We start from the raw sequence: 13,482 nt of genomic DNA on the forward strand, positions 1-13,482 counted from the left end.
GCTCTTTAGATAATAAATGATCACTTTGGGGAACTCGTAGATGCTCAGCCTTCAGGGTACCTTCTCCCAGATTTCCTTTTTGATGCCAGTTCTTGACGTGGCTTTTGCTGACATGTTAATTTTACATTCACCTGTTAAGAGGTTTTTGTCACCCTCCATGAGCTTTTGTTAACAGCGCCACTTCGCCTCCACCACAGCTCCTCTAATAGATAACTTGTGCCTCCCACAGCCAGGTTCAGAGAGGCCCATCACCACAAGTTGGGCCACCAGGTCAGGAATTTTTCCTTGCTAAGGCAATTTGTAAAGAATCTGCTATTGCATGGAGAGATTCTATCTGCATGGGTGGAGGGATTCCCCACCCCCATGAAGTCAGGAATCTTTACCGATAAACCACAAGGCTTGGAAAGGCATGCTTTGGTTTCCCCTCCCCTTCCCTTGCTTCCCACCTCCCTTTTCTAATATAGAGCTCTGTATGTGGTAGAATATAATAGCGTCAGTTGGCATTTTAAAATGCTTGAGTTAAAGATACTTAAGAAAGAAAATATCTAAGAGATCAAAAGCAAATAAAATCCCCATATTTATGACTTTGTAGTAGATGAAATCAGTGACTGCTTATTTATTCTTTAAAGTTGTAGTAAGGCATTTAAATTAGGTCCACACTGATAGCTTTCTTTGGCCCTCTAACTGAACATTACCTATTTTTACCTTCTGTTAGATTATCTAAGCTTATGGGGATTAATAAAGTGATAAAAACAAAGCATTGTTTTAAAAACAACAAAATGTCTTTCTCATTCCTGTTTCCTACTGTTTGTGTTTTTGTGGTCTGGAAATCATTGATATAGTTCTTAGATCCTGGAAGTTCTTATTTGATATTTTCACTGCAGTAGCTGAGAGCTGCAGAGATTTTTTTTGTTTTGTTTTGTTTTCGCAAATATAGAGGAAAAGGCTGAGCTGCAGGATTTCTAATTCATGAAGGAGATTTGTCTTTGATGTCAATTATGCTAATAGGCAAGAGAGAGAACCCAGGGCAGAGTGACCTTGGTCATCCAAGATTCTGACCTAGGACTGCTCAAGATCCTTGCTATTCCTGTAGAGCTAAATATCAAGCTATGACTGTAAGTGGTGTGAATGACCTTTTCTTTCTGTAGGGGGTGTTAGAAGATTGACACCTTTCTCTTCAGTTCTGACCCAGGTCTTTGTAATCTTGAGTCTGGTCTTCAGGAACTAAATAAAGCTGCTGTATAATGCAGTCCTGTTTTTTTCTTTCTCTTTCTCTTCTCTTTGTTTCTTTTCTTTCCTTTCCCCTTTCTTTCTCCTCCTTCTCCTCCCTTCTTCCCTCCCTGTCTTTCTTCCTCCTTCCTTCCTTCCATGGTACTTGCTGAGATCTTATCCCCCCAGTGTTCCAGAATCTATTATCAATTGATATAGGTTTGTTTTTTAGTACTATTTATGGGCTCACTTTAATCTGTAAAACCCCGTCTGGGTTGGGCCTTGGTGATTGAAGACTAGCTATGTGTATTTACATTTTCCTCCTAGTCAAAATGAAATGGTATGCTTAGACTAACTATCCTCAAATTGGAAAATTGTGGTCCAGCCTGAGAAATAAAGTGACCCTTTTAAAGCTTGGTGCCCTGCCCCCATTCTCTGCCTTGCAGTAGTCAGCTGCTTATTCAGGAAGGACTAATGCAGATATTAACTTGAAGAAGCAAAGAAAGGTGAAGAGGAAAGGATGCATTCTTTTTAGCTGGAAAATGTGACTTGGTTAAGGACATTTATAACCCAAAAAATGTCGAGTTAATTCTTATATCTCCCACCTAAAGCTAGCCACTGTGTGTTCCTTTGTGAGAGCTCTGGAAAACAAAGGACAGTTTTCACCTATGTGATACTGTAACCTGGATGGCCTGCTCCTTTGTCTGTGCTAAATGCTCGAGTTGCTGAAGCATTCTCTGCAAAGCTTTTTCCACTATCGATTGTGATAGAATTGACTGATGACTCTGAAGAATTCAGCAGTTATATCCCTGTCTTGTTGCCACTGTGGCTGCTCCAATTCACCAGTATCTATTTATTTTCACTGGCTAGGACTGCAAATAAAATGACTGGGGAGAGGGGCTATTTTTTTTAACTGAAGAAAATTGCAGGTATGGTAGTGTGATAAGTGGTGAAAAAGGGACAACTCATCTGTTATTCACCAGGAATATAAAAGAATATTATAAGGGCAAGGTGAAGTGCTGCAAGATACCGCATTATGCCGAGTGCTTGGATCTCTTCCCATTCCTACTTGGCAGTACTCACCCTCCCCTCTCACAGAGATGGCCAGGTCCCCTTTCCACTAAAATATCCCCCTGGCTTCCTGAAATTCTGTCTATTAGATTTATTTGGATTAATAAACAGAACCCCCTGGGAGGATTGGAAGGATGACTATTAGTCATTTATACCCTAGCAAGGTTGTCTCTAAAACAAAGCAAATTACTTTCTCCCCTGTCTTTTTGAAACATTTATATGTAGTTAAAATATATCGTGGATGCTCTTGAAGGAGGAAACCCAACCAAAAAGATGCAGCCTGAGTGCTAGGTTTGAAATTGAAGGTTGTAGAGACCAGGTAATTTTTAAGGTGCTGTACTTATGCTGATTGTAGATGAGGCTCAGGCTTTTTTTTTTTTAAGCACCAGCTGCTGTTGTTTCCTTCCTCTAGAGCTGCTTCCCTGAGTCACTGCCAGGTATCAGCAGCCAAGGCCTCCCCAACGCCTTGGGGAATGGGAAGAGTCAGACCTTAGTGTGGATTAGTTTGTTCAGATGGCTCTCCTCCTTCCACTTGGTTGAGGCACATGCATGAGAGAATGAGAGTTTTGTGGTGAAGGGAGGAAGCATCAAGAGAATTCTAGTCAATGAGGCTCTTAGGAGTAGACTTCATATTGTCAGAGCATAACACAGGGCACTCAGCTTCTGGGTGGGATGGGGGAGAGGAGGCTAGAGAAGACTGGGGGTATGTGTGGCCAAAGGGGCTAAAGGCAAACAGCCTGCTCTGAAGTTTTGTCTGTATCTGCTTTTGTTCCAGATCCTTACTTCCCCTTTCATCCCCTCATCCCTGAAGCTAGGCATAACTGTTATTAATGCAGCAGACCTCTTTGCCTCGCCCTGCCTAAGAGGGAGAAACAGTAATGGAGCTGTCTCAGTAGTTCAGGATGAGCTGGATTCTGGAACAGTTTCACTGATTTAAAAGTAGAATGAAATCAAAGGCCTTTCCAAAAGAATAAGATTTGTTTCTTTACCTCATTTTAAGTTCTGATCATAGGTTTTCAATCAGTTTGACTATGCAGAATGAATAAATGGAGGCCCTCCAAGCTCAGCTCTCACCCCACTTAGCCTTTCTCTAGGTGAAGCAGAGAAACAGAAAGAGGCAGAGCTGAGACATCAGGAGCTGTCATCCCAAGCTGGCGGATTCAATGACTTTGCAACTCTAGCAATAATCTTTGAACAGTGCAGATCAAGGTGTGTAAAAGAAGACATAAAATTACTGTGGCAAAATGTTTTTTTCTTGGGATTTGCTTTTACACATACTTTTTGTATATACATTGTGGATTCTTAACATTCTACATAGTGAGGTATTGGGTTGTCTGAGATGACAAGATACTTGACTGTGCTGTGTATATGAAATATCCCATCCATAGTCTGAAACTGCCTCATTTATAAATTGCTGAGATCTTGTTTTGCTTTGTTTTAACTCAGTGAAGGTGTTTTTCTTGGACATAGCTTGTTGTGAAGCTCTGAAACAAGTTTTTTCTCCATAAGCAGGTGTTATCTGCCAGCTTTTATATAGGCCGATCTTACAGATGACTGGTTTCCATCTCTACATGTATAACACAAATAACCTTTCACTAGAGCCCTCCTCTGACTCCTTGTCATGGCATGGACCTGATGCTAGTGCACAAGCCCTGGGAGGTTCTGCCAAGCCTGGGAATGAACAGGGAGTCTATAATCTAAGAGCCAGCAACTCAGCTAAATTTGGAGAGGCAGGTTAGCCACAGGGTAATGGCCTTTTCAGGCAGAGCAACTTTCAAAGACCATTTTTTAAATCAGAGGGTTGTCATGTGCCTCAAGGAAGGTGGTAACCACACAAATGGAAACTCAGATCCTTGAAGTACCGAAGCAATAAGAAGATGATCTGTTGCCTTCACTTAGAGGCAGCCTTTCATCATGTCAATATTATCATTCACAGCCCATCTCCACCTGCGTGGTGTCAGAAACATTGGATCCACTGGAGGTGCTTACAGTCGGCATTCCGTGTAGAAGGTCAGCTTCGAGAGATAATCAGGAAACTGAAGCAGGTAACCACTTCAGTGCTTTCCTTCAGGCTCTATATATTTCATGCTGTTGGAATAGCAGGGATTTACAGTTCCTTTCTATTATTCTACCTCTCAGTGCTACTCTGTAGCAAGATTATTTGCCCTTTGTTAACTCCTTCAGAAGATCCGTGGGAGATAAATCTAATTTGACAAATATGTATTCAGTGCCTACTGCATGCTACCATGCTCAGTGCTGGTATGAAATAAGCCTGGCTTTCAGTAAGATTATAATCTAATGGCAAATGGGAGAGGACGTAAGTCCCCAGCTAACAGTGATATAAAGGAGAATGAGGTAAGTACAAGGGAGAGATTGAGGCAAAACATGATGAGAATTTTGAGGAGGAAGCAATGACTTTCACAGGAGAGTGAGACTAGATGGGAAGTATCAGGGAAGACATGCAAGTTGGGTCTTAAAGAAAGAGAGGGACTTCAGCAGCCAGAAATGGAATGGTGGGAGGCATTCCAGTCATGGAGAATTGCCTAAGTGAAGTGATAGTAATGGGAGAGACCGGGGCACGAATGGGAGATAGTAAGTAGTCCAGTTTGGCTGAGATAGGAGAAACACAAAGGGGAAGAGTATAAGACAATTAGAGCCAGATTATGGAGAGCCATTGATGCCAAAATATACACTTGATTAAATAGTCAGTGGGGAGTCATTGCAGGTTTGGCAGCAAGGTGGCATAGTGGATAGGGTGCTTGGAAACAGGAAAACCTGAGTTCAAATCTTACCTTGAACACTTACTTAAATAGGTGGCCCTGGGCAAATCACTTCACCTATCCCAGCCTCAGCTTCAGCATGTGTAAAAATAGCATTTACCTCACAGCATTGTTGTGAGGATCAGTGAAATGATGGATGTAAAGGGCTTTGCAAACCATAAAATTACAGAAATGTTAGCAATCAGTGTTACTATTTGAGTAAAGGAGTGATATGATCAGATTATGGAAAATTGCTCATGGGCAGCTAGGTGGCGCAGCGAATAGAGCTCTGGCCTTGGAGTCAGGAGGACCCGAGTTCAAATCCAGCCTCAGACACTTAATACTTACTAGCTGTGTGACCCTGGGCAAGTCACTTAACCCCAATCACCTCACAAAAAAAAAAAGGAAAGAAAATTACTCAGGCAGCAGTATAGAGGATAGATTTTAATGGGAAGTAGACTGGAAATAGTAGGACCAGGTAAGAAACTGTTAAAGTAGTCTAAGACACCAAAAAGCAAAATAAATAAATAAAGGGCAGCTAAGTAGTGCAGTGGATAGAGCTCCAGCCTTGGAGTCAGGAGGACCTGAGTTCAAATCTAGCCCCAGACACTTGATACTTACTAGCTGTGTGACCCTGGGCAAGTCACTTACCCTCAATTTCCTCACCAAAAAGCAAAATAAATAAGTAAAGTAGTCTAAGAAAAAAAAAGAGAGATCATGAAGGTGGTATCAAAGGAGAGAGAGAACAGTCCAAATACAAGAGATCTGGTGAAGGTAAAATCAATGGGACTTGGCAGTTGGTTAGATGTATGGAATGAGGGTGAAGGAGGAGTCAAAGATGACTCCAAGGTTGAAAGTCCATATTACTGGGAAGGTGATGATATCATGAATAGAAATAGAGAAGTAACTGATGAGGAAGATTTCAAGAGGAAGAGAATAAATTCTATTGTAGACAGGGTGATTATGAGCTGCCATCATGATGTCTGGGTAAAGAGACCTATCAGACAGTTGCAAATATCAGACTGGAACTCTGGGGAAAAGGTTGTACCTAGAGAGAGGTTTGCTTGTCATTTATGTTATAAGGTAGAGGAGTCAGATTTACCAAGGATGAAGACTGCCTCTTTTTCTGAGACTTGAGAAAGTGTGAGAGGATAAGTGAGGACACTGAAATCTTACAGGAGCAAAACTGGGAAACAGAGGAAATTCACACTGAAGCCAAAGAGAAATAAAGATTGTTTGTTGAGTGTGATGAGGGCAAGTTGGAACTTGGAGGTCAGAGGACAAGGCAGGAAACAACTGTTGTGGAAGACATGAGTCAGAACTGAATACAAAGATGGTGCCGTGTCACATGGAGGTCCCATTTGGGACTAGAGAGTTGACATTTTTGTGATTTCTTTTAGCAGCCCTCAAGCATTTAGGAGTGGAGAATGAAGATGACAGGAGTTACGCAAAATTGAGGGTTAAAGGATAGAAATAGCAGAAGGTTGAGGGAGCAAATGATTCAAGAGTAGAGAGCAATATTGAAGTAGTTGACCATAAAGTCAAGAATGAATGTAGAGGAAACTGAGGCCTAAACAGGGATGGAAGGACTAGAGATTATGATGATATTGGATAACATGTATAGAAGGGAGGAGGGGGGGAGAAAAGGAATGACAAGAGAGTAGTCAGAGAGGAGATCTAGGAAGGGAGAAGGTTTTGCATGATGGTGAGAGGTCCAAGATGTGACCACCTTAGTATACAGGTGAAGGAAAATGAATGTGGAGGTCATAAGCTTTAACAAGTTCAAGAAACTATGAGGACAGAGTGTTGGAAGAGTCATTATTATAGAGGTTGATGGGGATGATGCAGGAGAAAATAGCAAGGAAGACCAAGCTAGATGCTAAAACAATGGGAAAAGGTGGAATAAAGAAATAACTTTTTAAAAAGTTTCCAAGGTGAAAGATTACTTCTAGTTGTTATAAAAGATCTCTTTACTGATATTCTTTATACAGCAACCTGATTTCCCAAGAGAAAGTTTTGATGGTCCTAGACAAGAAATCTTACGAAGATGTTTGTGCACTGGATATTTCACCAATGTAGCGCGAAGGTGAGCAGCAAGCTTAGCAGTGGTTAAAAGGAAGCTACACCATTGAGAAAAATGATGAAGAAGATTCAGCTTTTGATACAACTTCGAAAGCAATGGTGATGGCCTCCTTTATAATTTTCATTGCTGTTGAGATTGTATCAGAAAAGTGTAGGTTAATCGGTCCATCTTTTCCTTTTCTATGTGTGGATCACTACTTCCTACTGTGTAAATATTCCCATTATAAAAAAGGCCCTTCTATTGGTGTTTTTACTTAGAATATGCTTCATAGTCATTTTTATGGTTATTTCTCACGAGACCCTGCCTGGTGAGGTATATTGGTATTGCTATATTCATTTTACAGATAAGAAAATTGAGACAGAAGGGTTGTTACAGCAAGTAACCGGCCTTGCCAGAATCAGTCATTGAATAGCTGCAAGGTTTTCTTGCCTCCTCTCATGTTCTCAGACTGTTCTTCTGCCTAAAGTTCCATGCTCTACCTCATCCCCATTTTGATCATTTGAAATATTACCTTTTCTTCAAGCCCCAGCTCAAATACCACCTGTTCAATGAAGTCTTCCCTGATCCCCCCCCCTTAAAGTAATCTTACTCTTGTCTGAATCCACAGCACTTTGCCTGTGCTTTTCTGTATTATAGTTATTGTTTGCATTTCTTATCTTCCATCTGAAGACCTGTCTCACATCTTCCCCTTTTTTCCTTCCCTTAAGTCTTTTCCAGATTAAAAATACCCAGTACTTTTGATTGATCATTCTTGCATAATATGCTCTTTGGGCCCCTGACCATTCAGTTTGCCCTCTTGTGGGCATCCTTCAGGTGGTCTGTATCCCTTCTAAAATGCAAGACCCAAAGTTGGATGTGATCTGCTTACCACAAAGGGCTGTCACCTGTTCTGGACACCTCATTTTAATGCAGCATGTGATCAGGTTAGCTTTTTTTGGCAGCCACATCATACTGTTGACTTATTGAGCCTGCTCAACTCAAAACCTCTCAGTGTCTTTCATATGAACTGTTATAAAAATGTGTCTCTTCTATTTCTTACTTGTACAATTTATTTTTTTAAACCTGGGTGCAGAATCTTACAGTCTCATTAAATGACATTCTGTTAGGTTCAGCCTTTTGAGATCCTCAATACTTTCAACTAATGTGTTTATCATTCCCCAAGCTTCATGTTATCTGTATATTTGGTAAGCATCTCTTCCTACTTGTCTTCAAGTCATTAATGTGAATGTTGAACAGAACAGGATTACAGATAAAACCCAGTGGCATACCCCTAGCTATCTTCTTTCAGACTGACATTGATCCATTAATCAACATAGTTTACTTCCAGTCATTCTACTATTTTCAATCTATCATTCTATCCACACTTTTTCATCTTGTCTACAAGACTTTTGTGAGAATTTATCAAAAGTCTTGTATCTACAGCATTGATCTGATTTATCAGTCTAATAATCTGTCAAAAAAAGGAAATGAGGTTAATCTGGTAATTGACACCTAGTAATCACTGCTTCCCTTATGAACCATGTGCTCAAGAATTTTGCCAAGTACAGAGGTCAGAGTCACTACTTTGTATACTTTGTGCAATCCACCTTCTTTAGAACATTTGTCTGATTGGGGAGAGCTTTAAAAGCTAGGCTAGGGGGCGGAGCCAAGATGGCAGAGTAAAAGCAGTGACTTGCTTGACCTCTCCCCCAAACCCCTCCAAACACCTATAAAAAAATGGCTCTAAATAAAAGCTAGGCTAGGGATAAAATTGAGAAGAGATGTCATGTTAACCAACAAGTGAGAATTTTTGCATAGGAATTTTAAATTAAGGAAATTGTGTTTTCATTGGTATCAGACTTCTGGATAGCAAAGATCAAATATACCTTTTAAAAGGAGAAGCATTGTTTATTGATTGGATTGAACATTCCTGATGTTCATTTGAAGCAAAGTGAAACATTATAATAAAAAAGAAAAGTTATTTTTAAACTCTTTTATCTAAACTTAGAAAATGTTGCTAATTACAGGACTCAATATACTACTTGTTTTGTTGTGTTACATTGATGTCTTATGATCGTGATATAAAGTGTATCAGTAAAGCAATTTTTATTGTGCTTATAGGTCTGTAGGAAGAACATTTTGCACAATGGATGGGCATGGAACCCCAATACACATTCATCCTTCTTCAGCGGTAAATTATATCTTAAATGTCTGCAATAACCAGAATAATTATTTTGCTAATGTGTCTATGTCTCTTTTACTCTCTGCTTTAAGAAACAAATTTGACATCTAAATTACTTATTAGTTAATGCTATAAAGACCTGTATAGTATGTGTCTATGAAGAAAAAGACTTAATGTAAACTCTTCTTAGAATGAGTTCAGAAGAACTAAGTGTCTTAAATATTTAATTGCTAACATAGGGTGGTCTCATGTTATCCAATATTCTATATTGTTGAACAGAAAATGAGGAAAATTATGTCTCCCTCAATAAATAATTTTGTTTAGCTCTGTAATCAGGAACCCAAACTCGAGTGGATCATTTTCCATGACGTTTTAGTTACTTCCAAAATGTACGTGAAGACTGTGTGCCCAATTCGCTATGAATGGGTTAAAGACTTGCTACCCAAGTTATATCAATTTGATGTGTATGAATTGAACAGTATGGCCCGACATGAAGTGACAGAGGAAGAACTAAAGAGGTGGGAAAACAGGGAAGATCTAAAGCAACAGAAGGGTGAGTAAAACAGAAAGTCTGATAGCTTTAATGATATGAAAATATTGTGATAGAACTTTGGCTTTAGAATTTTTCTCTAGGGGACAGAGGGATGCAATAAATCCTGTCCTGGCTAGTCTTTTCTCTTACCAACTTTCTCCATCCAAGCAAGCGTGCATTTTCATTGCAGTGCCATGCTCCGTTCTAGATACAGAAGTTGAATTAGAACCTGGATTATTGGGTGACTTCAGGTGAGACTCTAAAGAATAGAGTCATAATATTCAGGAATACAAAGAAGAACCAGTTACCAAGTATTTTGTCTCAGTACCTGGCCCTGCACACTGTTAAAAACATACATAGTAAGCAAAGTCAAATCCTGAAGCTCCTGGGCCCCGTGTTTTTTGTTACTCAGTCTTAGACCACACTGTTTTTCTTGAGTAAGAAATGTTACTTTTCTATTTCTTCACATTTTACTAAGAAAATTTAGTGTACTTTTCTCCTTTACAACCTTCAGTCTTAAGTCCAAGAATATCACTTTAATGTATTCATTTTTTCATGTTGTTTCAGATAGAGCAATGAAGGAATCTCTAAAGAAAATGCAGAGAAGAAATGATGATAAATCCATTTTGGATGCACGTGCTCGATTCCTGGAGAGGAAACATCAGCGATCCCAGAACATCACTGGCACTTTGAAGGAAAATGACTAAGTAATGACCTTGAATGAAAATTCAGAAAAGACCAGAAGCAGTCAGAAAATGCACTGCTGCTTTACTGTTTACTTCAGACAGGACTGCCAAATACCCAGGGAAGCTGCTATTGAATTTATTAGCCCAGGAGCTAAAACAGCCTGCACCAGTGCATTCAGATGAAATTTTCACAGGGAAAATGAGTAGGTTGCTCCGATCAATGGTATTGATGTTTGAATCAGTACAGCTTAGACTAGAGGTCATGTTGTTCCTTTTTACTTTCTATTCTGCTGACCTTAAATTGACATTGAACTCTGTTCCTCTATATTTTTAAATAACACATAAATTGATATTTTATTAGATTGTAACTCATTTGTAATGAAACATTAAAGATTATTTTCCTGAAGTCTGCCTCTGACATATACTGGCTATGTAACCAGGCAAGTCACTTAACCTCCCAATGCTCTAGGCAGTTATTTAAGACTTAGTTGCAAAAGTGGGTAAGAACCTGCATTGATAGAGGGAGTTTTTTTTTTCTGCCTGGGAGTTCTGTTCCAGTGAAGATACAGATTCAAGCTGTATCCCTAACTCATCTCAAAGCAATTATTAGAATTGTCTGTTATATCTGGTGTGTTGTCATTATTTAAAGCCTTATTAATATTTATTGAAAAAAGACTTAGATGGTCAATGAGTGAATAAGAAAACTGTATGGCAGGACTCTTTTTTAAGTTATTTTTGCTGGGATTACGTAAAGTACATTTTTATGTAAACATATATTGGGAAAAGTATCACTCACCAGAAAGAGATCATATATGTAAGGACTTTTCTTCTATACCTATATATTTAGTGTAGTACCAGCTTAAAACTCAAAAGATAGTATAATGTGTATTTAAAGTTTTTTTCTACAAAGATTAAGACATTCATATTTTTTGTACATAACTGACATTTTCTGGAAAGTTATAGCATTATTTCTTTGTCCTTAGCAGCTGAGCTGAATGCTCTGGTTTTTAGGGTTAGGAACTTTTGAAACCTTTACTGAAGAAATTCTTAAGCTTTCTAAAGCAGGGTAAATGGTGATAGATTCACGAAGCACGCCCTACTAGGTCTTTTCTTGCTCTCAGAGTATTTTATTGTTGAAGGAGGCATAAAGCAGATTAGTTCCAGCAGCCACTCTCTTCCTTGGAAGTTTTTTGAAAAAGCTTGTGTAATTGTCATGCATTGTAAGTCACAACTGAGGTCCCAGGAAACATTTTTGATCTGGGAAATTCCATGCTTATGAGTAAATAAAATGAATGAATGAATGGAAACACATTTATTAAGCACTTATTATGTGCCAAGTACCAGGGATGCAAATAGAAAAGCAGACAGCTTCTGCTTTAAAGGAGCTCACATTCTAATGGAGACACCACTCATAGGAGGTTTCAGTTGCAAGTCAGAGGGAAAGGTCCCTTGGTCTTTAGAATACAGCAGCAAAGCAGATGGCAATGCTTCTTCAGAATTACTTCAGCTAAAATCCTAACTGTCTGTGACATTGAACGATTTGACAGTGGTAAGGACAGTGGTGGTAAGATCTTTCCTCTGCCATCTCCAGTAGCTGAGGTGAGGACTCCATAGAAGGGCTGTTTCTTGGGATAATGGTTGAGGGGGCTGGGCTGGAAGCAGGATGCTGTCACTCTTGGGGTTCTTGGGCTTGCCTGCCTGTCAGTGGCAGTTTGTTAGTAGTCAGTATTTGTGGTGGCAAGGAAGGTGGGCTCCTTCTCCACAGAGATTGCTCCCCACAATGATGGCTGCATTAGGATTTGAGGAGAGGTGGTGGGTGAGGTAGTGGTGGTGTTTTGACTTGCTTGGCCCATGCTGCCTCCTGTCTTTCCGTCAGGGTACCTTAGTGCTTCAGTTGGGCTGGCGCCTTCTCCACAGGAGTCACATCCCTGCATTGTGACTATAGTTATACTGATGAGACCCCCTCACGCTCCAGCACCACCCAAACCTACTAATGTCATGTTGGTACAGTCTTTAACTTTAGCTAGCCCCCTTCACCCAAAGCCTCCATTTGTCCAACAGCATGGAACTTCACTATTAGGAGCAAACACTGTATCCCAAACATACCTCCCAAAAATAGTCAACTCCTAGTACTCGCAATTTATTAGTGTCAATGACAGGTAACCTCCTCAACTCTTCTCTTTCCAAGTAAGATATGATGAGCTCTTTCTCAGTCTGTCTCAGTCTTCATTTCTGTGCACTGACCAGGATTAGCTGGGTTCACAAATAAGAAATTTGGCCACGCTGTTTTCACCTTTCGAAGCAGACAGAAGCTGGTAGGACACCACTGTGAAAATTCACTATCTTGGGGAACTTAGATGGGGAACCCATGCCTTCAGACCAGCACCATAGCCCCAAGGCAAGGCAAACAAACCAGGGAAAAAGCTCTTCAAGAATGTCACTTAGCCCTAAGCTATGGAATACCTGCAGGAGAGATAACCCAGCAGAACTGGCAAGCTGAAATCTCAGAGGAAGGAGTAATTCTCCTTGCTGGTCCTTGAGAGGACTTGCCAAGGCAGCCCTTCTGTCATGCACACACCTATTGGCATTGCTCCATTTAGTAACTCAGCGAGCTGTTACCAACATGCTGCCCTCTGATGCTGCCAATCAGTTTGTAGCATTCTTCCTATGTTTTAAGCTAAAAACTATCCTGGATGGTGATTGCCTTCATTTCTGCTATATTTGTATATCCCTGAAAGATCAATACTTAAAAGGCCCATCATCATAGATCAGTGTGGCCAGTCCAGGCTCTAAAAACTTCCATAACCCCTACCATGGCCTTAATGGTATTTATTTTTGTTTTATATAAACAATACATTTTATTTACTGTTTTAGATAGGTAGGGTGGCCAAGGTGGTTTCCCTAAAAATGTTAAAAGAAAGGGGTGGAGTCCCTCAGCACAGCTGATAATCTTCTCATAAAGAACTTATGGAAGAACACAG

The 13,482-nt window shown here is 40.0% G+C and overlaps 1 protein-coding gene across 1 annotated transcript in view; it reads left to right on the forward strand.

Moving 5' to 3' along the window:
- DHX40 (DEAH-box helicase 40) overlaps positions 1-11,808 on the forward strand; it is a 49,915-nt gene extending 38,107 nt beyond the window's left edge. The window contains exons 13-18 of the mRNA XM_020991952.2: positions 3,375-3,489; positions 4,217-4,325; positions 7,031-7,125; positions 9,223-9,292; positions 9,608-9,836; positions 10,383-11,808. Of these exons, the coding sequence (XP_020847611.1) occupies positions 3,375-3,489; positions 4,217-4,325; positions 7,031-7,125; positions 9,223-9,292; positions 9,608-9,836; positions 10,383-10,522 (758 nt within the window). The 3' untranslated portion in view covers positions 10,523-11,808. The remainder of the gene's footprint in view (positions 1-3,374; positions 3,490-4,216; positions 4,326-7,030; positions 7,126-9,222; positions 9,293-9,607; positions 9,837-10,382) is intronic.
- The last annotated feature ends 1,674 nt before the right edge of the window (positions 11,809-13,482 follow it).

The sequence above is a fragment of the Phascolarctos cinereus genome, unplaced genomic scaffold (genome assembly GCF_003287225.1).
Source record: "Phascolarctos cinereus isolate Bilbo 61053 unplaced genomic scaffold, phaCin_HiC Scaffold_5;HRSCAF=322, whole genome shotgun sequence".
NCBI lineage: Eukaryota > Metazoa > Chordata > Mammalia > Diprotodontia > Phascolarctidae > Phascolarctos > Phascolarctos cinereus.